Consider the following 26,393-nt stretch of genomic DNA (forward strand, 5'->3'; position numbering starts at 1 on the left):
CTTTCTTAGTACACCCTCCATATACCACCTTTTACTCAGATTAAGCTGGTTCCACGGACACGTGCCTCCTTCCTTCCGAAGATTGTAACTCCCTTCCATGTAGGCCAGAACATCACCCTGGCGATCTTATTTCCTCTGCCTCATCCCTCTAAAGAAGAGGAGGGACTCCACTGTCACGATCCAAAAAGAGCATTGCTTGAACGTACAAAAGAGTTCCCGGTGGATGATCAACTTTTCGTGGGCTATGTACGAGCTAAAAAAGGGAAGGTGAGATGAATTGTTCTAAGCATTAAGATTTGCTATGTGGTGTCCTGGTCATCTGTTAAGTAGCAATTTGGGTTTCACTGCAGACATTCACTAATCACTACTGCCTGGACAGTTTGGTCCGTTGTGACAGGTCCAGCAGAAACTTTCTAATTTAATTGGTTTTGCAGTCCCATCTGCGAGGATGTATTGCTTTGTTACCTGTTCTACGGTAAGGAATCTGCAGCTAGAAGTCGCTATCAAAGTAACAAATTACTTACCTTCGGTAATGCTTTAACTGATAGAAATTCTAGCTAGCATCAGATTCCATACTGTTCCTCTCCGCTCTGCGAACTGATTATTGTGTAAGACAAACCCTTCTCAATGTCTTAGCTTGTCACACCAGTGGTCAGTTCTCATTGTGGCTCCACACTCCTGGCATGGAAAGTAACAAAAGTAACTTGTGTCAGGATGCTGCCTCCATAGGTACCACGTACATCACTTCCAGCATGGATAATGCTCCCATGGAACCGAACGAGCCACCTACCAGTGAGCAGGGGTACTGCTCGAAAATCTTCCAGATCTGACCTGTGGAAATTCTAAGGTAAGAAATCTGCGGCTAGATAGAGTCTCTACCAGAAAAGGCAATATGGAAAGTAAGTAACTTGTTCTTCACAGAACAAAGTCTCTCCACTCCCAATGTCAGAGTGGATAGTCCTGCTTTCAGAGATTTAGTGGATATTGTTGATAGGTGAGAGGACTCCAGGTAGTGATTCTTTTGTGTTAGGGAAGGGTTAATATTGCAGAAGGTGAATTCAAAAAGTGACAAGTACAGCTTGATTTTTTTTACTGGGCAAAGGTTGAGGTGAGGGAGATTACATATAAGATGGTGAGGGAGGGTGGCAGGATGCCAGCTGTAGATTTTTCGAGGGGGCGAGGGTGGCAAGATATAATGTGATTTTTTTAACATGTGAGCACGGGAGAGTAGCCTAATGTCAAGGGTGGTTGGGTGACAGGACACCTGGATATCTATGGCTCTACATCCATCCTCCACCCCTGCAATCCTCATGTGAGCAGGGGCAGGGGTTGTGTGTGTGGAGGGGGGGCGGAGTTATACACAACATAAAATTGTAGATCGCTAACTGAATAAAGGGAATGTTTTTGACCCTGGGGTTCCTGGTAACATCATAGACATCTCAAGCTAACCTCTCATTGTCTTTTTGATGCCACTCAGAGCCCCTCTGTGATAAACATCCCCGTTATTTACAGATACCCATCTATAGCTCTACAGGTTCATTGATCAAAAATGTATGGTGTATGTACTGTAGGAATATTCAGAAATGATTTAGAATTTTAATAAAAAAGTTACTTACATATTTTTGATGCAATTTTATTTATGGTTCATGCAATAAAGTTGTATTAAATGCAACAGGTACATTAGTTACTAAGAAACCCGACGATTGTTTTGAATGTGATTTATAGGCGGGAATACCAATGTTAATTTGTGTTTACTTTAGGCACACAAGAAAATGCTGCTGCCAAAGAAGCTCTTCAAAAAGTATGGGCAGTGTTAGAGCAAAATATTGACCACTATGGTGCTATACTTCTGAGGTAACTGTGTTTATTGTCTTAAGATAAAAAATAGAGGTTGAGACTGTGGTGGAGATTAATCTTGTAGCGATGTTGCAATAGGTGGTGGGATGCATGGATGTTTCTCCTCTTAAATGGAGAAAGACGTGAGAGAAACAAAGGCTTTGTTATGTTAGTATTTCTCTGCTTAAAAGGCAAACTGCGAAGGAGCTCCTAGAGCATCATCAGTACCTACTGTGTTTTTGAAGGTCTTGTTCCCCCATGCCAAGTATCCGAGCTTCAGGAAATGAATGACAAGATATGACTTGAAAGGTGGTGTGCGAGTCTTTGCTTAATAAGCTGCTGTGCACTTTTCCACATTCCTTAGGGAGCATATGGAAATGGCGGTCTTTGTCATGCCTGCAGTCAGTTAGCTGGGTCAAGTCTTTAGGTCAAGCCTGCAGGGAGGGCGCAAGCTATGGCGACGATCTATTGTATCTTAGAAGAAAAAAAACTCTACATAAAGGGGCCGTGGCTGTCTTGTGTCTTTTTTGGGGGGAACTGTGTTAGCCAGCTTTGATGGCGGGGTCGTGAAAGTGGTATTCTATTCCAATTAGCATGACAGATTTAAATTAGGATGCTAAATGGCAACATTTTCATTTTTGGCTCCACATAGAGGAAGAAGGTAAATGGAAGTGCTTTTTTTATATGCAGGGACACTAGAATTATGTGTCAGGAAAAGATAAAATTATGAGGCAGGGTTGACCAATTTATGTGGCAAGAAAAGTCCAGTTATGAATTTACAGCGCCAATATCTCTAACTCAAGCAAATGTGAGACCTATTGCATTGCAGATGCTTGTTATGCTTAGCTTGGCAATGAAACTTCTCATACTGATGACAGAAAATGGATTTTCATCTGCAACTGAAAGGTGACAACTTAGTTTTTACAAAGTGTCTGTCACCCTGCAGCAGGATGTGTGGTCCCTTTTAAGTATTTGTGGCTTCATTTGAGCTAAAAACTATTTTTGTTCAAATTTGCATATTATGCAAACGATTGTGGATCATGTGGCAAGTGAGATAATGTATATTTATGTGGACAACAGTACAGCTGCAGAATTCCGTAATTCTAGTGACCAGGGTTAGTCCAATACTGAAGAAACAGAAGATGAAATCTTGGTCTTGTAATAAAGCATGTGTCTCAGGTATTAACATTCTCAGGAGAAGAAGAAGTAAAGATGGTCGCCTTTTCTGGACAAGCTGTAACGCTTGTTATGATGTTGTTTGGTAAACGCTTTGTGTTGAGAACAGTAGGGAAATTATGGACTGCTGTATTGTTGGTACCGTTGGTACCTTTTGAATTTTTTAAAACTGAGACTGCCACAGTGCTTCTCAGAGGCTGCAGATCTTAAGCTTCAGAACGATAGTTTTAGGAGAATTCCATGTCACTTTAAAGGCTTAGACCTTATTGGAGAGCCTTCCTGAGTCTGTGGCGTCAGAGTAAGGGGCAGAGGCAAAACTGAGGCACTGCAGGGTAAATGCCGTTTGTGTACCTGATGATTTCTCAAATTCATACAGAGTTGTCGGCAGTGAAGTTGCTGAAGTCCATGGTGTAGTCTCCACAGCCCTAGCTGAAGTAGTCCCAAAAGTTGTTAGGCCTATTCCTAGGAATGACACTTCGCCCACTGAAGGTCATTTTTAAATTCGAAGTTTGAGTGTGGAAGAAAAAGAGAGAGAGATGATGTGAATGTGACATTGTAGGACTTGTAGCATTCAAGTGATCCTAGCACCTCTTCCAGACAGAGAGGTAAATTAGGTTAGGTCAAAAACTGCTTCTGAGGCTTATCATTTTTAAGTTATACTTTGGTGGTTGGTACCTTCCACATTGGTTGTCAACATGTGATTGAAGCTAGTTTTGCCAACTACTTGGGTAGTTGGCAGCTTGCACTTCCAAAAAAAGAAATGCCCCCAGGCCGGCCGCCTGTGCCTTGTGCGAGGCAGGCCCTACTACGTCAATGCCTCACCCTCCTCGTGGGCCAGAGGGCATCTTTCTAATTTAGGGTCTACTGTTCACAGGACATGGGGGGCAGGCCTGGGGCCATTTCTTTTCTTTTAAGTGCAGGCTGCCAGACGCCGTCTGCATGGGCTCCTGGCAGCTTGCACTTAAAAAAAAAGAAATACACCCGGGCCCGCCGCCCGAGCCCTGTGCGCAATATGTCAATTTCTCCATCCCCCTGTGGGCCGCGTGGGCATCTTGCTAATTTTGGGCCTGTGGGATTTTCTTTCTTCTTATAAAAATGTATGCTGCCAGCCACCCACTCAGCGCAAGGGCGGCAGCCAGCTTGCAGTTTAAAAAACCAGAAATGCCCCCGGGCCCCTCCCCCATGTTTAATCGCTTTCTCAATCTCTCACTTTCTCTCTCTCAGGTATGGGTGGTTTGGGCTGTGGTTGGGCACAGCAGTTTAGATCAGTGCCTCAAGCAAGACTGATCAGGGTCGGCTTGGTCGATATATAGCAATCAGACAGCGTCCGACAGGGTGGTGTGTCAGGTCAGTGTGTGGGATATTTTGGCTGTTTGTTGGCCTGGTCTGCTAGGGCCAGGTTTTACTAAATATTATGCTGATATTAAAACAAATATTGGTGCAGCAAGTTCGCTCAATGCAGTCTTCCACACTTTGAAAAACCATTATACAGCTTGTCGTTACAAGCCCAAAACTGCATCAAACATGGCCACCTTTTTAGCTTTCTAATTCACTAACCCTCAGTGCCAGGATATCCTGTTGGGTGAGAGTGCGCTCTACAAATCTGTATACCATGAGGTAATAGGGCAAATTTTATTTTGGTGCCCTTGGCCTATTTTCTGTCACAGTCTGACAGAGGACTGTGCATCATCTACCATTAAACCAGCTTCATCAGTTCACTGGAGATCTGGCTGAGGTAACTGATCAACGCAAGCCCTCTCACCACTAACCTTGAGTCTCTGGAGACCTAGTAAGGACTATGGAAGCAGCCGCTTTAATTCTTTGACATAAGAGCCTGGAAACATAAAGTTCATGTTTGCTGCTCTTACATAAGAGCAGTAAATATCAGATGCTGGAATCCAGTGTCATTAGTGCAATCCAGTCGGTACACAATTTTGCCTTTACCCTCGTTATGCATCCTTGCCTTTGGCTCGGTCTATTATTGAGGGGCCAGAACATAACAACCATCAATTTCTATACAGCAGGCAAAAATGTTTAAATACTGTGTAGTATTACTTAGCAATATACTATAGAAAACTGAATGTTTCAATCCCCTCTTTAATAACACCCACCCACCAACATAAGATAAATAGAAAATGTTTCATGTATAGATATGTTTAAAACATGTAAGATGCAATATATGCCAATAGAGCTGAGCTGTCACTCTTAAATCTTGTAACGAACACCTATGAACAGGGCAAAAAAGTGAGCTCACTGTTATCATGAAAATTACAGGTTAGGCAGGAAAAATAATGCATCCCCCTAATACGGGAAGAATCCGGAATGACTCATCATTCTGAGAAGAGATGGGCGGAAACCTTTATAAACAGCTCTACATCTCCGACCCCACAGATAATGAGGATCAAACGCCATACCTAAATGATATTCCCTTTCTCAGGTCCCCTCAGACCTTAACAAAACATTAAATGGTCCTATAACTAGAGGGGAGGTACAAGCTGCTATAGGCACACTTAAACTCCTCAAAGCACCCAGTCCTGATGGATTGAATGCCCACTTTTATAGATCCTTCAGTTCAGATCTCGTTCCCCACTTGACAGACCTATTTAATTATATAGCGCACTCCCACACAGTAACTCCCTCAATGGGCGTGGCCCTGATAACTGTCATCCCAAAGCCCGGAAAGAATACTCACTCCTTGTATCGGCCAATTGCCCTACTTAATCTTGATGCTAAACTATTCACTAAAATATTAGCCAATAGACAAGAAGACAGTATGCCAGAATTAATACACCCAGAACAATCTGGATTTATTAAAGGGAGGCAAACCCACGATAACCTGCGGCAGGTGATCTACCTAGTTGAGAATATGGCACTTCTCCTAGCACTAGACGCTGAAAAGGCTTTCGATCAAGTGGACTGGAATTTCCTTTTCCATACGCTGCGCCGCTTTGGTTTTGGGAAATGTTTTTAACTATGATTGAAGCCAACTCTACTTGCCCTCGATCAAGGGTACGGGTGAATGGATCTGCCTCTGATTACTTTAAGCTGACCCGCGGAATGCAGCAGGGCTGCCCCTTGTTGCCCTTACTATTTGCACTCAGTATAGAACCACTAGCAGCGCAGATACAGACTACCTTCTCTATTCAAGGCCTCCCCTTTGGCTCAGTTGAACACAAAATATAATTATTCGCTGATGATATCATTCTGTCTATAACTTCCCCCAAAAATCACTACCAGCCTTACAAGCGAAACTCAAGCTATTTAAAATGGAAGGTGTCTTCCAAGTTAACCTTCAGAGGTCTTTCATACTCAGCTTGACCATCCCCCCAGGGCAGATGGAGGATATAGCAGTCTCCTCCCCCTTCCAATGGGCGAAGAAGGAGATCACTTCCCTAGGCATAAAGATAGCTCCCTAAATAACTGACTTATATAAAGCAAACTATACCCCCTTCCTTCGGCAGCTATGAGTAGATCTTAAACGCTAGGCCCTTTTGTATATGACTTGTGGTTGGGGTGTATAAATGCAGTTAAAATGACAATATTGCCACGTATAATATACCTTTTTAAGGGAGTCCCTACTGAGCCAGATAAAGACTTCTTCTCCACCACACGCACACTGATAACAAACTTAATTTGGCAGAATTGCAGAGCCTGCCTCTTTCACAAACTGCAGACGCCCTCTAGAGAGGCCAGAAGACTGACATTTCCAGACCTTGCCTCCTATTATAAAGCAGCCTCATTATGAGTAATATCCTAATGCCCCTTAGGGAACTGGATAAACTTTGGCTCCATGTGGATAGAGCGGTGGTGGGTAAGACAATTTTGTATGTCCTGTAGAAGCCCAAGAATACCTGCCCACTCAATGCTTACCTAAGCATCCTGTGCTTAGGGGCTGTGGGCTATTAGAAGAATTTCAGCATATTTGGTGGGATTGCCCAACCATGCAACCCTACTGGGTGGAAGTTTAAGCTCAAGCTCAAATTAAGGACATTTTGGGTTATCCAATACCCTGCACTCAAGAATTTGTTCTTTTAGGTCTTCGAGACACATCTCATAAACATCAGACTTGGGGTGATAGCTCAATCACCTGGCTCTGCCTAAGAGCAGCTGAAATGGCCTTAGCCTCAGCATGGAAAAATCCCGAGGCTCCTTCTGTGTCACAATGGCATGCTCGCCTGTGACAAGCTCTTACAATGGAATGAATGGCAGACAAACTTGTGATATCTGGAGGAGTTTTAACTACATTTTGGGTCTATTGGTTCAGTTTCTGTCCCGGGGCCTCGCCACATTTCTCCTGTCCCACTCGCACTAGAGCACTACACTTCTTCCAGATATAAATATTCTCCCTTTGCCTACCTTCCCTCATCACACCTAGAAGTGCTACATATGCCTTTTTTTTTCTTTTTACCGGCTCACCTGATTCACCCCCAGATTCACAGCCCCTCAATGGTCCATCCAGATAGGTTCTAATGTTACCATTATACTCTTTTGCTCCTTTTTCAATTACCACAATTTAAATGATACTAGGTAATATGTTTTTAATTGGATCTTTTTGAAAACTGATGTTATGTTTCTCTCATCTTCTTTCTCTTTTCTTCTCTTAATCCTCCTCTTTTCCTACCACCACTTATAGTATATATGGCAACTTGGCCAAACTCTATCTGTTTTGAAACTGTACCTGCTACTTGGCTCTGATTTCGATGAGTGGCCTAAGCACAGACTTCATCCATTTGATTATTGTAATGTTATTGACAGAAAAATCTTCAATAAAACAATTTGATAAAAAATATGTAAGATGGAAATATCCATCAGAACAATAAACCTTATTTTCATGAATTATATGTATCACCTGAGGAGAATTATCAAGTTTTATTTCCTAAAGCTCTCAGTATTTTTAAATATAATTATTTGTTCATTTATTTTAATTTTTAGGCATATGTTTAAAATAGCTTTGGATGCTGTACAAATATACCCCTGCTATAACGATGAGTGGGCCAAGATTACATTTGCTGATTACACCGTTACATATTCTGATCAGCCTGCAAATCATTGGTTTGTGGTTTTCAGGTAAATTTTGTACTCATATATATTGCTTCATTCGATTATTTTTTGCTTTTTTGGTGTGAAATGGAAATGTTTTGAAAAAGCTCTTGATTCAGATGTTTATAGTCTGCAGTCTTCTATTTACACAGAGATCAGGTATCGGAAGAGCTTTTCTACCACATGCTTGCAGTAGTGAAGTGCTTTGAACTTGCCCCAGAAGACCCGACCAATCCCTCTAGAGAGCGACCATTGCTATTGCACGACAAGTGTACAATGCCTTGGGTTTACAGCCATACTTACTCACACCAGAGACAGAACACACACACTTGGGAAAGTTCATCAGCTTAGTTTCACTTCTTTAGAAAAACTTGAACACTTATTCTGGCATACTATATAAGATTAACCCGGTTGAATCAGGCACCCCAACTGAAGCAGCAGCTCCGCCACTGCTGACCTGTAGATTCCAGGGCACCCCCATCAATACCTACGAAGATCGATCATGGGTCCGCAATGAGGGCTATGCCAAACTCGATAAACCATGTTGAACATAGATTGAGACCAGCTACGAACTGAACCCGCCTTCATTAACTGATTGTTGCATGTTGGTACATCATAAACCATAATATGTATTACCTGAAATAGCAATAAAATAAGTGTTAAAAAAGAACTTGCCCTAGAAGGATCACCATTGCTGGATATAGCAGTAATTATAATGATACCTCTGGTGTGACTGCCAATAAGTGTCATGTTGCCTGAAATCATTGGGGCCAACTCTGGTAGAACTTTTAAACCACAATGTAGGAAGTTGGCTCTGTATGTACTATTTCAAAGTAAGAAATAGCATGCACAGAGTACAAGGGTTCCCCTTAGAGGCAAGATAGTGACAAAAAGAGATAATTCTAATGCTCTATTTTGTGGTAGTGTGGTCGAGCAATAGTCTTATCAGAGGGCATTTGTTGTACACTCACAGGCAATAAATGAGGAACACACACTCAAACACAATTCCAGGCCAATAGGTTTTTATATAGAAAAATATATTTTCTTAGTTTATTTTAAGAACTACAGGTTCAAGATTTACAAACAATGCTTTAAATGAGAGGTATTTCACTCAGGTATCTTAGGAACTTTGAATCATCACAATAGCATGTACAGTTTTGGCAAAAATGGCAATAAGCTATTTTAAAAATGGACACAATGCAAAAATCAACAGTTCCTGGGGGAGGTAAGTATTTGTTAGATTCACAGGTAAGTAAAGCACTTACAGGGTTCAAAGTTGGGTCCAAGGTAGCCCACCGTTGGGGGTTCAAGGCAACCCCAAAGTTACCACACCAGCAGCTCAGGGCCGGTCAGGTGCAGAGGTCAAAGTGGTGCCCAAAACACATAGGCTTCAATGGAAATAGGGGTGCCCCGGTTCCAGTCTGCCTGCAGGTAAGTACCCGTGACTTTGAAGGGCAGACCAGGGGTGTTTTGTAGGGCACCAGGGGGGACACAAGCAGGCACAGAAAGTACACCCTCAGCGGCACAGGGGCGGCCGGGTGCAGAAGCAAACAGGCGTCAGGTTTGTAATAGGATTCAATGGGGAGACCCGGGGGTCTCTTCAGCGATGCAGGCAGGCAAGGGGGGGGCTCCTCGGGGTAGCCACCACCTGGACTAGGAAGATGGCCACCTGGGGGTCGCTTCTGCACTGGAGTTCGGATCCTTCAGGTCCTGGGGGCTGTGGGTGCAGTGTGTTTCCCAGGCGCCGGGTTTTTTGAAGCAGGCAGTCCCGGTCAGGGGGAGCCTCTGGATTCCCTCTGCAGGCATCTCTGTGGGGGCTCAGGGGGGCCAACTCTGGCTACTCACCGGCTCGCAGTCACCGGGGAGTCCTCCCTGTAGAGTTAGTTTTCCGCAGGTCGAGCCGGGGGCGCCGGGTGCAGAGTGGAAAGTCTGACGCTTCCGGCGGGCAACGTGTGGTCTTTAAAAGTTGTTTCTTTGTTGCAAAGTTGCAGTCTTGGTGAACAGGGTCGCTGTCCTCAGGAGCTTCTTGGTCCTTTGAGATGCAGGGTAGTCCTCTGAGGCTTCAGAGGTCGCTGGACCCTGGGGGACGCGTCGCTGTTGCAGTTTTTCTCGAAGTGGGGAGACAGGCCGGTAGGGCTGGGGCCAAAGCAGTTGGTGTCTCCGTCTTCTCTGCAGGGCTTCAGGTCAGCAGTCCTTCTTCATCTTCAGGTTGCAGGAATCTATCTTCCTCGGTTCTGGGAGCCCCTAAATACTCAATTTAGGGGTGTGTTTAGGTCTGGGAGGATAGTAGCCAATGGCTACTAGCCCTGAGGGTGGCTACACCCTCTTTGTGCCTCCTCCCAGTGGGGAGGGGGTCACATCCCTAATCCTGGAGGATTTCTAAAAGTCAGAGTCACCTCAGCTCAGGACACCTTAGGGGTTGTCCTGACTGGCCAGTGACTCCTCCTTGTTTTTCTCATTATCTCCTCCAGCCTTGCCGCCAAAAGTGGGGGCAGTGGCTGGAGGGGCAGGCATCTCCACTAGCTGGGATGCCCTGTGGCGCTGTAACAAAAGGGCTCACCGCCAGGTGTTACAGTTCCTGCAGGGGGAGGTGAGAAGCACCTCCACCCAGTACAGGCTTTGTTCCTGGCTACAGAGTGACAAAGGCACTCTCCCCATGTGGCCAGCAACATGTCTGGTGTGTGGCAGGCTGGTAAAACTAATCAGCCCACACTCGAAGTCGGGTATGTTTTCAGGGGGCATCTCTAAGATGCCCTCTGGGTGTATTTCACAATAAAATGTACACTGGCATCAGTGTGCATTTATTGTGCTGAGAAGTTTGATACCAAACTTCCCGGTTTTCAGTGTAGCCATTATGGTGCTGTGGAGTTCGTGTATGACAGACTCCCAGACCATATACTCTTATGGCTACCCTGCACTTACAATGTCTAAGGTTTTGCTTAGACACTGTCGGGGCATAGTGCTCATGCACCTATGCCCTCACCTGTGGTATAGTGCACCCTGCCTTAGGGCTGTAAGACCTGCTAGAGGGGTGACTTATCTATGCCATAGGCAGTGTGAGGTTGGCATGGCACCCTGAGGGGAGTGCCATGTCGACTTAGTCATTTTCTCCCCACCAGCACACACAAGCTGGCAAGCAGTGTGTATGTGCGGAGTGAGGGGTCCCCAGGGTGGCATAAGACATGCTGCAGCCCTTAGAGACCTTCCCTGGCATCAGGGCCCATGGTACCAGGGGCACCAGTTACATGGGACTTACTTGGGTGCCAATTGTGGAGATAAAGGTACAGTTTAGGGAAAGAACACTGGTGCTGGGGCCTGGTTAGCAGGCCTCAGCACACTTTCAAATCATAACTTGGCATCAGCAAAGGCAAAAAGTCAGGGGGTAACCATGCCAAGGAGGCATTTCCTTACACACATAAAGAATTAAGAACATTTTCAGAGAACAGAAAACTGGCATGCATTTCTTACCCCTCTGCTAAGTTAACCAACCCTTGTGGGCAGAAGTGTGAGCATTTAGATTGATCAGTCAGCGATCTCTCATATGCAGGTGATTTTCCAGAGCTCCTTACTGAAATCAGTAACACAAAAAGGATCGGCATTTTAAACAAAACTAATATTTGCTTTGTCCTATTATTTTATAAATCAATTAAATAAGGATTAGCATAATAATTATTAACAACTCAGAAAATGAAATGAATGAAACGATTTAAGCTAACTACATCCCAATCATATTCCATTCCAATTCCCAAATCCGTTAGCTTCAATCCCACCTACGCTATCATTAGATCATTTACAGTAAGGTTATTATAAAGATTTTAAGGCTGATTCTTATAAGGTTTCGCTTACGTTTATGTCATCAAGCCTTAAGTGAAAAACCCATTGTTCAGCATCTTTCTAGCAACCGTTCCATCCCCTTTTCCCCACCCTATCACCTGTATCTGTTATACTTTTTCATAAATGGGGTCTGTGGAGCAATGAGGAGAACCCTTGGTGAACTCCTGTTTCGTTGCATAGTACAGTGAACAATGTGACCTTTCAGATCTTAGTAAGTACAGAAGCTGTTGTTTGTTAAGGAACCATGCAATGTCACCCACACTTTAAGCAGCAGATACCCAACTAACATGATATGTAAGACACTGCAGAGATTGGAAAAATCCCTTTCTTTCGCTTGCCGTTGTAAGGAACATAAAATATGTGGCAATTGAGCACATGTAATGTGTAGGTTTCTATGATATTGAAAATATCACATTAGTAATGAGCAGACCTGCTTTCAAGGTTCTAAACTTCTGGCATGCATCTGAATACATTAAATGCGGGAACAGGAGTCATGTAAACATTCAGGGGCGCAAAGGCCAGCTTTAGGGCGGGGCAACTGGTGCAGCTGCCCCTCACACTGACTTTGGTGGGGGTCGCTGTGTTTAAAAATAACTTATGAGCAGTGCTTAATTTGTAAATAAAAACGTGCCGTTGTCCAAAGCTCTCCTCTGAAAGAACGTTACATGTGCGAGCTTGGAATCCTGAGGCAGCGTAATCATGAAGCCATCCAAGGTCTTTTTAATCCATTTACAGCCACTCCCCCCCCCTTCAGCTCACTCTTGCAGCTTTCTGCTTTCTTCCTTTGGGATGCTTTTTCGTTTTTCTCTTCCTCCGTCTTTCCTATATGTGTCTTTTACTCGCAGTAAATGCACAAGGCAGAAAAATAAGTACCACCCTTCAAAAATATGTGCTGGTGCCCCACACTGGAATCCACTGGCTCAAATTAAGCACTGCTTATGATTTTAAAAGCATGCGAACTTCCTTGTGCACCCAGCAGTTTCAGGCAACAATAAGAATGTCAAGATAAGTCTAGTGATTGATGTTACTGCTTTTGAGAGATCGGAATTTTGTCTAGTTGCAGTTTTGACTGACCATAAAGTAGTGCAGAGGGATAATATGCCTGCTGCAAAGAATGTGTACCATGCCGATCACTGAGTGTGAGTGAACTGTGAATAGTGCTTTAAAAAAAACTAAATGTATATCAAAGAGGAACTGTGGAGAGATGAGGGGCCTTGCTTTAGAACGCTAGTGAGGGAATTTGTGGAGAAGGAGGTCATGGGGCGGTTGCCAAAAAAGACTGTCACACCAGGCACTGCAAGGCCTTTTATGTATGCAACTTCACTTTAACACTTAAAAAGCCATGCCAGACATTTCATGGGTGTGCCATGCAGTGCCAGTTATGACTCCTATAATTTGTCTCTGGGGACCAGGGAGAAGACCAAATGTTTTTCCACTTAGGCAACCAAACGTTTAAAGATATTAATGCACTTCTGAGAGTAATGGACTGCAATGGGGCAACTGAATAGAAAGGCTCTCTTACTGTATTAGAAATAGTTTTCACAAAGGTCCATGATAAACTGCTGGGTGATTTTCCTGAATGCTAGTCAAGACTTCTCAGCCATGCTGTCATTTGTCGAAAGTTGACATAAAACATACTGAATACCAAGTCCCTCTCAAAATGGAGTCAGTTGTTTATTTCCCAGACGTTGTGCATTGAGTATTGTATATGCCTCCTCTCCCATGTCAAAGAGCCTAAAGTGTTGCTTCTGCCTCTTCACAGTACAGTGACCTCCGGTGCTTTCAAACTTCGGTTCCAGGAATCCGCAAGTTTGATGCTTCCACCCACACAATGGCTGTGAACGTCTGACCCCGGAACTCTTTTCCTACTCACAATTCTGTAGTTTCTTATCGGCCAGTAACTGATAAGCGGCTTCTAGCTGCAGATTATTTACCTTTGAATTCCCTGGCGTCAGCTTCAAATCTGGAATTTTTTGCTGAGCAATACCCTACGCGCACCATCGGGTGGCATTGTTCGAATCCTTGTGCATCGTTCAGCTCCACGCGGCGTCGTCAGCATCGTTGGAGCCATCTGTGACATCATGGTCGCCTATAAAGGCACCATCCCGGCATACGTACATCAGTTCTTTTCCTTCCATGCCAGTTAAGCGCAGGTCCAGGATCAAGCTACCCTTTGCCTTTTTTGGCAGGCCTTTTTTTGACCTTTTGTCAAAGATTTTTCGTCTGTGCGAGATGTCATCAAGGAAGATGGGGTCCCAGTCGTGTGGCGCCTACCATTGCACCATGTCAGTGACAAACCCCCACCAGGTATGTCTCTGGTGCCTCGACAGAGACCATGACTCGAAGTCATGCTCTGACTGCCGGGCCATGCCCCGAAAGCTTTGAGAGAGCGGTCTCTGAAGCTCATGGCGGCCCAGCAGTCAACATCGGTAGGTGCGACTCCCAGGAGGTCACGGTCCTGCTCTAAGAGAATGTTGTGGGATTGCTCCAGGAGCCCCAAGTCCTCTTCTTCTCACTCAGGCACTTGGGGAAGAGGCACAAAAAGAAGAAGAAGTCCAAGTGGACTTCAACTTCGCCACGCCCATCGGCCGACGAGGCATCACAGGAACGTCAATGTTCTGAGCATGGTTCTGCGGAGCCGATGCCAGGGCCAACTTTGCATCTCCCCACCCCATCTGGGAGCCGGAGCGACCCCCACTTAAATAAAAAAAAATTACGAAGCCATGCTCCTTGTATTTGAGAAGTCTGCCCCAGCGGTGGCTCTTCGGACCCTGCAGGAGCAGCAGGAGCCCCATCGGGTTCGACGCGGGCAGCTTCGGCCTTGGCGCCGTTGGCACCACGGGATCCGATATCAGATCTGGACCAATGTCGGTTCCACATAGTCGACCTCCTCTGGCGCTGTTCCTGACGTTGAGGCTTCCCCCACCACCGACGCCCACAAGTGGTGCGAGCCCCGTCCTCATTCCAGATGATCCAGAGCCGGAACAAAGTTGTGCGATGCCAATTCCGACTTCAACAGCGCCGATATGCCCAGATAAGTGCTTGAGGCTTATTTCCAACAACCAGGCACAGGTGAGGAATGAGAGTGGTCTGAGGACCCTTTAGAGTGGATTGGAGCAGGAGCAGGACTAGTATGAGGATCTAGGGGAAGCCAGTGTACTGGATACTTCTTTAGATACTCTGGGGCTACGGAGGAGGGAGCGTTGTATGCCATGGTGGTGCGTAGAGCAGCTGAGGTCTTGGATCTAGAGTCGCCTATAGTGCCAGTCAGGACTAACATCCTGACAGAGGTGCTTCATCCAGGAGTTGCTACATCGGAGCTTATGTTACACTTCGAATAAGCCCTTACTGATGTCCTGCTTGGGACGTGGTCCAAACCCAGCACAGAGGCTCCTATTAATAGGACAGTCGGCCTTCACCATCAACCAGCTCCTACCGACCCTAGCTTCCTCACCCAAAACCCCACCTCAGAGAGCTTGGTGGTCCAAGCCTCCACTTCCCGGGGTGCCTTCCCTTACGCACCTCCAGATAGGGAATCGAAGAGGCGGGACCAGCTTGGGAAGAAAATGTTTTCTTCCTCCAGCCTGTCATTGAGGTCCGTAAACACCTCATGCCTATTTTGCTGTTTTTCCCATACTTTATGGGATACAGTGCCACAGGTTCGGCCCTAGGTCTAGGAGGGTGTACGGGACACTCTCACTCAAGCTGTCAAGGATGGGAGAGATGCAGCCAAATTTATGATTTGGTGTGGTTTGGACCCGACTGACTCGCTGGGCAAGGTGATTTCATCTACAGTGGCCCTTCGTCGCCACGCCTGGATTCTTACGACCGGCTTTTCGGGGGATGTCCAGGCAAGCCTGATGGACATGCCCTTCGATGGCTCACGCCTTTTTGGAGAAAAGGCAGACTCTGCGCTTGAGCAGTTCAAGGACTCTCGAGCTGTGGCCAGATCCTTCGGCCTCTCGGCCCCTGCTCGCCAGCAGTCTGCCATTCGCCCCTTTCGAGTCTCCAGGCACTACTTCTATTTCTGCCTATGACGCTCATCTAATTAGTGCCACACTACCCAACTTCAGGGATAAGTCGAAACTAACAATACACTACCAGTGCTTCCCAAACCTTTTAGAACCACGACCTGCTTTTTAGTATGACAAAGATTTGTGGCCCACCCTGCTTTAATGGACACGAGGCATGCAATTTTTTTAATATAACTAAAGCTTCATGTGGTAATGTATTGTCATTTACAGATAGCACATTTTCCATTTAAAGGGTCACAAAATCTGAACAGACACACAGTTTTACTGATAAAACTATCTTGCACACAAAAATGATAATGTGTGGAAAACGTGTTTCAGTGAATATTTATTATTTCTGCATCACCAAGTAAAGTGTCTTTTTTTTTTTTATCCTAATAAAATCTTTGTTTCATCTTCAGAATTACAAAAAAGTACTTCGGTTTTGCTTTTCTAACTGCTGTATACAGTTTATTTGAAGGTATTTACATTTTGTTGTGTCTTACAAAAAAGTGACTTCCTACACACCGTGTACCCCAGCAAGATTGTCACATAATTCACTTTATTTTTCTTTCTCTGACTGCAAAGTGAGAGGTGTTTGTAAACACCAGTCCTCATGTTAAATAAGAAGCAGCAGAAGACTTGCCTTTGAAGGCAGAAAATGTAACAAAGTAAATCCCGAATTTAAAGCCATCTGTATTTATTTCTTGGCGTTTCGTGACCCACCAAAAAATCAGCTCACATCCCATCCAGTGGGACCCGACCCACAGTTTAGGAAACCGGAAACACTGCGCTACACCATATGCAACTAGGATTTTCTTAGTTTGTAGTTTTGAGAAGGTCGTTGTTAGTGGCAACAATTGATTTATTATCAAAAGCTGATGAAATATAGTGAGCGGCACTGCTTCACCTGGACATCTCTGCGGTCTGACAGTAGAGATCTCTGCTTCCTGTTAGCACACCTCACTGATCTCTGTGTCCAGAGCACAGTAGTCACTTGGCTACAAAATGCTTTAAGCAATAAAACATAACTACTTGCCTGGTAACTTCTCCCCTACTCTGCAGAGTATGAATTGTGATGTTCCACAGGGCTACATTGTACCACCATCGTAATTTAACGTATATGTTATTCCATTGGAATACATGACTGAGACCTTCTGATAGATGTTCTGATAGATGTTCTTTATATATGCTGATGATGCTCATATTTTTCTCAAGATAATCAAGGATCTAAGCATTACCATTGAGAACTTTCTAAAATGTATAGGTGCAATCAACACCAAGATGTCTGAAAACTACTTGAAGCTACATAGTGATGGGACTGAAATTCAGGACTCAAACTGTTTAAGAAACATTTTTACTGCTTGACAAGAAGGACGTGTGAAGCACTGAAGCAAAATTAATTGCTCCACACACTTCTTACTGAAATATTTCAAAAGTTCTTTTATCAGCATTGTGTTTTCTTCTGGGGATTAATTTCTATTAATCAAAAGGATCAATGAAAAACATTAAAGCAGCTGTCATGTCCCCATAACTGCAAGCAATTGGAGTTCAACTTCAAGTGTCAGGGCTCATCTGGAAATAATTCAGTGACAGCCATTTAGTGTAAAAGGTCATTTATTAGGACAGGATTGCAACAAGCAACACAAACCTTAACTTTTACTCTGAAAAACTGCAACTTTAATAACGCCCTCCCTTTAACATCTCCTCGCTCATCCTTCCACTCCAAACCCTCATTTCGTTTCCATTCCCCTACACACTCCCCTTTTCCTTTCATGCCCCATTTGGTTCGTGTGTACCCCCACTCACAGCCTTCACCTGCTTGTTTATTCCCTGGAAGGGTGGCCAAGCCCGCATTTGACTCACCACCCTCCCCCATCTACTGCCCGCTCATTCCTGCAACCCTCCCTACCTGATGCTCCGCCCCCTTACTCCCCTTTTCCTGACTCAAACTTCCTTCCTCTCCCGTCTCCCTTCTTTTGCCGGGTGGGAGGCCAAACTAACCGCAAGATGGGCTGCGTGGAAAGAGGCCGGCCCCTCCCCCCCCACTCCCCTTTTATCCCCACCCTCGAAGCCCACCCCCACTTACCTGTGAGCCAATCCCGTCCTGGCTCCGTCACTTCCCCTTCCCGAAAGAGCCTGCGGAGAGACTAGAGCGGGGTTCTTACTCTCCGCGAGCCCCTCCATTGGGAAATAATTCAGTGACAGCTATTTAGTGTAAAAGGTCATTTATTAGGACAGGATTGCAACAAGCAACACAAACCTTAACTTTTACTCTGAAAAACCGCAACTTTAATAACGCCCTCCCTTTAACATCTCCTCGCTCATCCTTCCACTCCAAACCCTCATTTCATTTCCGTTCCCCTACACACTCCCCTTTTGCTTTCATGCCCCTTTTGGTTCGTGAGTACCCCCACTCACAGCCTTCACCTGCTTGTTTATTCCCTGGAAGGGTGGCCAAGCCCGCATCTGACTCACCACCCTCCCCCATCTACTGCCAACCAGCACAAACCCATTTGGCGTTTTGCTGCCCCACCCCCGTAGACACGCTACTGCAACCTGACCTCCTCACTCCTTATCCCTGATCCACATGTTTTCTCCATACAAGTCCTCAACCGACAGTCTCAAATCCATCAAATAGTATGCGTTCCCTAACATGGACAAATATACACCATCATCCCTAAAGTGCCACATCCTGCTCCGAAATGTCCTCATGTTTCAGGATTTTTATCCCTTGTGCCCAGCAAAAAACTCTCATCGCTCTGTTAAGTTTCCTGCGAGCCTGCTCCATGGCTCCGTATTTGACTGCCCCTCTCCACACCCTACGAGGAACAAATTCTGTCCACACCAAGCATGTGCCATGCAATTTCTTTTTGATAATTTCCAAGTCTCTCTGCATGTGTTGCAGTAGCATTAGTCCTGATAGTTTAACAAGATCATTCTCATCCAAGTGGATGATTAGCAAATCTGGACATCCCCATTTCAGTAAGTTAGATGTGATAAAAGGAAGCAGGTTACCCCATTGCATGCCGCTCTTCCTCCACCATAACACCTTGTGTCGATTACTGGAAAGTCCCAGGGCCCAACCATAGATTTGTTTCTCCGCGAACTTCGCTGCCCAGTGGATAAATGAATGGCCTACCAGCCACGTGACCATCATGCCATGCGATGGGCCATACACATCTCCTGTAACGGAAAAATAACTGTAACATATGTTTACATAGCATAAACCCCAAACCCACCTCCTGCGAACTGTTGTCATTCCCCCGCCCTTCAGGGCCTCACATAACGTTCACAGCATCTTGACTTCCAGCGACCTATCGCCCTGATCTTCGCCCAATCCCAACCCAAATGCGCCGCGGCCGTAGCTGCCCCTATTCTGAACGAATGCGTGCCAATATCCGTGGCCCGGCCACCCCAATGCCATCCTCAAAACTCGCAAGAGCTGAAAACTGGTAAGCTTGGACCCAGACCTATGTACAAACACCCAGGCTTCCCTATTCGAAAAACTCAAGGATTGAAAATTCCTCCATTCTACAACTGGACAGGCCAAAGCGTTGCCCCCTTTTTCCAACCACACCCACTTCCCTCTGCCTAGCTGGTCGGACTTAGAGCTTCTAAGCCAAATCCCCAATCGCTCGCCGTGTAAGCAAACCTCCCTGTACCATACCCCAGCCGCTGTTCCAACCCCCAGCAGTTCTGACACACGAAATGCGCCAAAAAACATCCACACCATACATAAACGGAACAGTGCTAACTCTTATACGTCTGTGCAACACACCGGCAGCACATGCAACAACTCCAGTAACAATTCAAAACTGATGGGTTCTCTGGCCGTTCTAACCTCAGCTGATCTAATCCTGCCCCAACCCTTTAACATCTTCCCCAACAAGTCATTTCTAGCCGGGTCGTGATCGAAAAATAGTTTCCCATAAAATGAAACACCTGCCAGTTTTCCACCAATAGTCGCCGCTGACAAACCTTTCTGTATCATGAACAGCACGAAACGCAAGGCACGGCGTTCTAACTGTTTACCCTTCTGTAGCCAAAAATGTCCTGCGAACCCCTCAAATGATTGAAATTCCAACCAGGCCAGCCGGTAACTTCGCCGAGTGGATTCCGCTAAGGACATCTGCACCAGCCCCGTGATCATCATGCCCCCCACTCCCAAATGTCTGCCGGGACCGCTGTCTTGTTCTGCTCTGCTCCTGCCGCCAGGTTGCGAAAACACTGCCACTGTGAACGAGACAGGGAATCCACAATCTCATTGAATACTCCTGGTATATGAACAGCTTTAAAAATCACATTCAAAGATAAACACTGCAACATAAAATAGCGCATCAAGCGCAAAACCCTAAGATCCCTTGCTTTCTGTCTGTTAACCAGTTCCACGACTGTCATGTTGTCAACTCTGAATAAAACTGTCCTATTTGCTAACTCCTTCCCCCACACTGCCATTGCTACCAAAAGAGGAAACAATTCCAAGAAGGCAATACTCCTCCCTTGCTGCAACCATTGTGCTGGCCATGACTCTGCGCACCACCTGCCGTCCCAAAAAACTCCAAAACCATTTGCTCCTGCCGCATCTGAAAATATCTGCACCTGCCATACTGTCTCTTCCTCGCAGAAAAACATGGATACCCCATTGAAATGCTTCAGGAATGTTTCCCACACCCTCACGTCTTCTCTCAAACCCATTGAAACTCATAGTCTGTGGTGTGGCATCACTGCTCCCGACATAGCCAGCCCTAACCTCCTGCAGAAAGTCCTCCCCCCGACTACCCTACAAGCAAAGTTGAGATAACCCAACAACTTCTGTGCTGTTCGCAAATCAATTTTCCGCACCTCCTTCACTGTACCCAAGAATTCCAGCATGTCTTTTAGTTTTTGTGTCAGTAATCTGGCTGTCAAGGTAATGGAGTCTAGCTCAATGCCCCAAAAAAGTGAGTACTGCCAAAGGTCCCTCGGTCTTCTCCGGAGCCAGAGGCACCCCCATATGGCACGTCATGTTTTGAAAAGCCGTCAAAGCCTTCCCGCAAGCCCCGGAGTCGCGCGTCCCTACAAACAGGAAATCATCCAAGTAATGGGTCACCGCATAATGCCCACTGATCTTGATGAAAACCCATTGCACGAAAGTGCTAAAAGCCACAAACAGGGCGCAAGATATCACGCGACCCCTGTCGACATAAATGGCCCCTTCAAATTGCATTCCCAACAAGTCAAAGTCTCCTGGGTGTATCGGCAGTAGCCTGAAGGTTGATTGTATGTCACATTTCGCCAATTCAGCCCCTGAGCCACATCCCCTGACCAGTCTTATAGCATCATCCACAGTTGCATATACTACTCTGGTATCCTCAGCCGCAATAAAATCGTTGACAGATGCGCCCTCCGGCCATGACAGGTGATGTATCAACCTGAACTCACTGGGGCCTTCTTCGGCACCACTCCCAACGGGGAGATCATCAGAGTTTGACTCGCCCACTCGTAAAAGGGGCCTACAATTATGCCCAATGACACTTCCTTATCCAGCTTGCCTCTAACCACCTGTGGCAATTCTTTTGCAGACCGCAAATTGTCTGCCCATCGCTTCCTACATGGACCTTGGTAGCTGACCCTAAAACCCTCCTGAAAACTCTCTGCTAACTTAATCGCTGTGGCTCTATCCGGATATCTGTGAAGCCATGATATGAGGAAATCTAACTTAACTGGCTTAGGCCCCCTTTGGAGCAGGAGCGCCCTGTGTGCCTCTGCCCTAGGCTGCTCTCCATTGTTCGGCTGGACTGGAGAGCGAAAAACACTGCGTAACTGGGTGACGGCCACTGCATTTGGAGCAATCGTGTTTAAATTTACAAGGCTGTCTGGAACAGAAACCCTTGTTGAAGTTCCAGCAAGCTCCCGTCGTGTTAGTCGAGGTTCTCTGCCCCTCGCCCGCCCCTCCCGGGGCGGGACGTGCCTGAAAAGGCTTGTAAACCACCGGCAGACCACTGGACGTATGAGTAGCTGCTGTGGATTGCCATCCATTGCATCCATAATTCTGGGTCAACATCACCCCATGGTTTGTCGGGGTTGACACTCACTTAAGCCCTGAACTCCCCATCATAACTCAACCAGGCAAAACCCCCAAGGGGCATTTGTGCCTTCCGGATGATGTCCATATATTTAAAGAGTGCTATGGCACTGTCAGGATATTTCTCGCAATATATGCTTGCGAAAATCAAGAATGCCGATGTCCAATTATCCATAGTAATTGGTACCCTTGGCCTACAGGCTAATTCCCACTCTTCCTCCTTGGAACCCTCCTTGGCTTGTATGTCCCTATGCAAGAGTTTAAAAACGTCTACATACTCGTGTCTCCATATTCTTGACTTTGTCTTATCTGCCACATGCGAACCCAAGGGCATCGCCAGTCCCATATAAGGAAGTCTCTTCTTGTGTTCTCCACTTTCTTTCTCCTCTACCCCTGCATTCTCCCCAGTTACCTTGGCCCCGCTCCCGCCTTCGGTTGAAGCACTGCCTTGCAGTTCCTTACCCTTCTCACCGCCCTGATTGTCTTTGACCGATAGTGTGTCAAGATTGGAACAGTCACGTACCCCAATGGACTTCCGTCCCGGAGCATCCCCATCCCCCATGCCATCCCCCCAAACTGACCACCATTGCCCTTTACCTTTCCCTGGTGTTCCCACCGGCCGTGAAACCTTCTGTACCCCTCGGCCACGTGCTTGTTCTTGCCTCCCTTCATGTTGTTCTCCGCTGATAGCTTGGTCCTGCAAAATAGAAGTGGAAAGAGGGGTTGCGCCGCTCCTGTGTCCTCTTCCCCTCCCCTCCTGCTGCTCACCTCTGCCTCCGTAATCTCCCCATCTTCCCATTCATCCAGTTCCTCTTCATAGTGGAGTTCCAACACATCTTCTTCAACCACATCCAACCTCTTATCAACACCACCACTCATCATCATGTAGTTAGCTGAAGCCTCATGGCGCCCACCATCTCTGTGGAACCCCCGATCCTGCGGAGTAGAGAAGGCCACCGATGACCCCTCTAGCGCTTCAGACCAACGTGCTGGGGCCGTGTTGCGCCCCGTTGGCGTTGCCTTCTTTCTGCCAACCTTGTGCGTTGGCATTGACCTTCCGCGCCAATCGTAGCCGTGTGCGCCACTGGCTCCCATTGCGCTACCTAGCCCACAGGCCGCACCAGACTCCTGTCCCATACCGCTCTGTACCCAGACCCAGCTACCCTTGCTAGCTTCCTGTTGTAGATTTCCAGCACTCCCTGCACTCTCTGCTGGTCTCTTTAGCTGCTGGCGGTATGGCGCGGACACCTCCCGCTCCATGCACAACTGAGCCCACCTGTCCTCTGTTTCTGCCACTATGTGGCGTTGTTCACGGATCCTGGCCTCTAAATCCCATGCTTCGCCCATGTCCAGCCTGCTGAGCCTAGGGCCACTCTGCCCAGATCCTGCAACGGGCTCGGGGGCACCCCCCCCCCCCCGGCTTTCTTGGTTTGCGCCTTGTTAGCTTTACCTTTAGCCGAGCTGCCGCCCTGCTTGGGGCCTTGCCTTTCTTTTTTGTCGCCATGGTGGTCCCAGCCGCATTGGCCCCCACTCTAGGGAGAGACAGGTCCATAGGTGTCAACTCTATACTGGTGCCCAGGGGCTCCTGAACCAATAGGTCCTGCAAGAGGGCCCCCTCACCCACTGGCTGGCCCAGCTGCCCTTCAATGCCCCCTTCCTGTTGCTCTGGTGATGCCCCTTCCTCTATAGCCTCCGTTTCGCTGGCTGGTCCCTCACCCTCTCCCATCTGGCTGGTGGGGGAAGCAGCGCCACGTGCCAGCCCCACCGCCGCTTTTTTGGGGTTTTTGGCCCTATCTGGTGATGTACATGCGGCTACCACTGCTCCTACCCGGCCAGACGCGTCGGCTGCACCATTCCCACCCAGGCCTGGTCCAAAACCCCAGGCCTGACAAGGTCAGCTCGGCCGGCTTCGCCTAGAATGCGAAGCACGGCCTGTACCGCCTCCGCGTCATGGCTGTTTGCCATGGCGCCGTGCGTGGACTCCACTGTCCTGCCTACCAGTAGCTATAATGATAGACCTGTACCGGCCCTACAGTAAGTTTGTGGGCCCTGCTGTCGGCGGGATGTCACCAGAATGCGCTGCCGCTTATTATTTAACTGTGTTGCCTCGTGCGAGCGGGCCGTAAAAGGCTCGTCGGCCGTCAAGCGCCTGGGATTAATTTAAACAAATCGCCGGGAAGCCGCTCCCGCGGCCTGGCAAAAATGCACGTGTGCGCGGGCGGATGGCGCCTCGCTATTGAGAGCGCCGCCGCCTCTGCCACATATAAATGCCTGTTTCCCCAACCGGGGAAATGATCCTCAACCTGGAGAGGTATTTTTTTTTTAAATAGCACTCCCCCCTATCCAGCCCAATAAACACTTGCCTGAGAAACTAAGTACCACCAGGGACCGGCCAAACTAACCGCGCGATGGGTTGCGCGGAAAGAGGCCGGTCCCTCCCCCCTACTCCCATTTTATCCCCACCTGCGAAGCCCACCCCCACTTACCTGTGAGCCAATCCCTTCCTGGCTCCGTCACTTCCCCTTCACGAAAGAGCCCGCAGAGAGACTAGAGCGGGGCTCTTACTCTCCGCGGGCCCCTCCACTGGGGGAGGGAAGTTATTTGAGGGAAAAGCAGCACACAAGAGAGAGGGCATGAAAACACATGCACTCCCATGGCAGTGCCAATACGTCTGACTTATGAACGAAAGTTCCTTTTGTGTCACTGATAGGGTAGATACTCAGTAAGCCATCAGACACTGTTTGTCACTCATATTTCACTGATGCATTCATTCTTCTATTCACTGACTCTTCCTTCCATTTACCATCCATTACAATAGCAATAAAACTCACACAAACATGGGGCATGGCCTGACAGCACAAGACGGCAGATACTAATCATTAGCGCTCCAGTGCCCGGCTTATAACATCCTTCACCATCCTGCCTTCGACTCCCCCTGCTTGCTGTTCTGGGCTGCAGAAGGATGCAAAGCAGCTTGAATCCCTGTTAGGGCAGTTATGGAGACTGGTAGCCAGCCTAGGGCCCTCGAAGTGGCGAGGTGCGTATTAAAATGCAACCATCCACAGCTACGTTATTATTAATCCACTGCACTCTGCAGACGATGCCTTTTGGGTGGGCGGGCTCGCGGAGCAGCGGAGACGTCTCGGACGATTTGCCGATGAGTGAGGGAGGCTTTGCTGTGCTGTGCTGGGAGACCGTGCTGTGCTGGGCGTGGGGCCGTGGTCGGCGCAGCTGCATCTTGGGAGCAGCCTAACCTCAGAGCTGAAGAGTCAGAGCAAAGTGTGACGAGTGGGGTTTACCACTACAGGTTGCTGCAGTGACTCAGTGGGCCTGCTTTAGGATCCCTCCATGCCTTTGATAATCAGGACGATTGCTGCCTGAACAGTGGCTTCAAACAGCTGGGCAGCCTTTCTCTAAAACAGTAGTTCCCAACGTTTTGACTTCTGTGGACCCCCATTTTATCAATACTGGAGCCCAGGGACCCCCACTAAATCATTATTGGAATCCGTGGACCCCCACTAAGTCATTACTGATAGTTGGAACCTAATATTATTAAATTTTCTTAGCAGTCGTGGACCCCCTGAGGAGGCTTCGCGGACCCCCAGGTGCCCCCGGCCCACAGGTTGGGAACCACTGCTCTAAAACACTGTTACCAGTGCGGAAACAGGTTTGCACCATCAGTGCTAACAGAGCATTTGCTCTGGTACTCACTGTCCCAGTCTGCACCTTGTGGACAGTCTTAGGTATGTGCTGTGGTGCAGAATGGAACGGTGTGCGGTATTCAATGCATAATGATGCTCCTGGGGCGATGTGAAGGAACAGAGTGGGGAGCATGTAAGTGAGTCAGGAAAGACAGCACACTCTACGTGTTTTCTTTACATGTTTACAGCAGACATGTTTTACAATTTAAATCAAGAAATTGAAATCAACAGTATCTGATAAATACAACTAAAATGCACCATGTGCTAATGTCGGTGTAATGTTAGCAACATGCGTATAACGAGGTACTGCTTGTTTAATGTAGAATTAATACGTACTTATTTGACTTGTGATTTGTAAAAATGTTAATTTAAATGTTCTTTATTTTCATTTTTCATTTTAGAGAAGTATTTCATGTACCAGAAGGTATGCTGTTAGTACCAAAGATGTACACCACCATTCCTAACTGTTTTCTCCATGTCATCAATAATGACACTCTTGAAGTCACTCCTACAGTTTTTTACAAGGTTGCACCTTACTTTTATAATAAGAACTTGGTAAGTCTTGTTCTGTGATTTTTACCAAAACTTCATTGTCATTGATTGCATGTCTGTCTTGTACGAATTCCGAATTTTGAAGAGCGTTCCTTGATTGTGCATTGCGTAACAGCTCTTAGCACTGCAGAGGGGATGTGCTCGAAGGTGTTGCATTAGATGGAGGAGACGAGGCAA

The 26,393-nt window shown here is 46.9% G+C and overlaps 1 protein-coding gene across 2 annotated transcripts in view; it reads left to right on the forward strand.

Annotated features, from left to right (window-relative positions):
* Positions 1-26,393, forward strand: part of ADGB (androglobin) — an 871,677-nt gene that overhangs the window by 523,777 nt on the left and 321,507 nt on the right. For both annotated transcript variants that reach the window (XM_069235154.1, XM_069235155.1), the window contains exons 23-25: positions 1,761-1,854; positions 7,945-8,079; positions 26,066-26,219. In XM_069235154.1, the coding sequence (XP_069091255.1) occupies positions 1,761-1,854; positions 7,945-8,079; positions 26,066-26,219 (383 nt within the window). The remainder of the gene's footprint in view (positions 1-1,760; positions 1,855-7,944; positions 8,080-26,065; positions 26,220-26,393) is intronic.

Source organism: Pleurodeles waltl, chromosome 5 (genome assembly GCF_031143425.1).
Source record: "Pleurodeles waltl isolate 20211129_DDA chromosome 5, aPleWal1.hap1.20221129, whole genome shotgun sequence".
NCBI classification, from domain to species: domain Eukaryota; kingdom Metazoa; phylum Chordata; class Amphibia; order Caudata; family Salamandridae; genus Pleurodeles; species Pleurodeles waltl.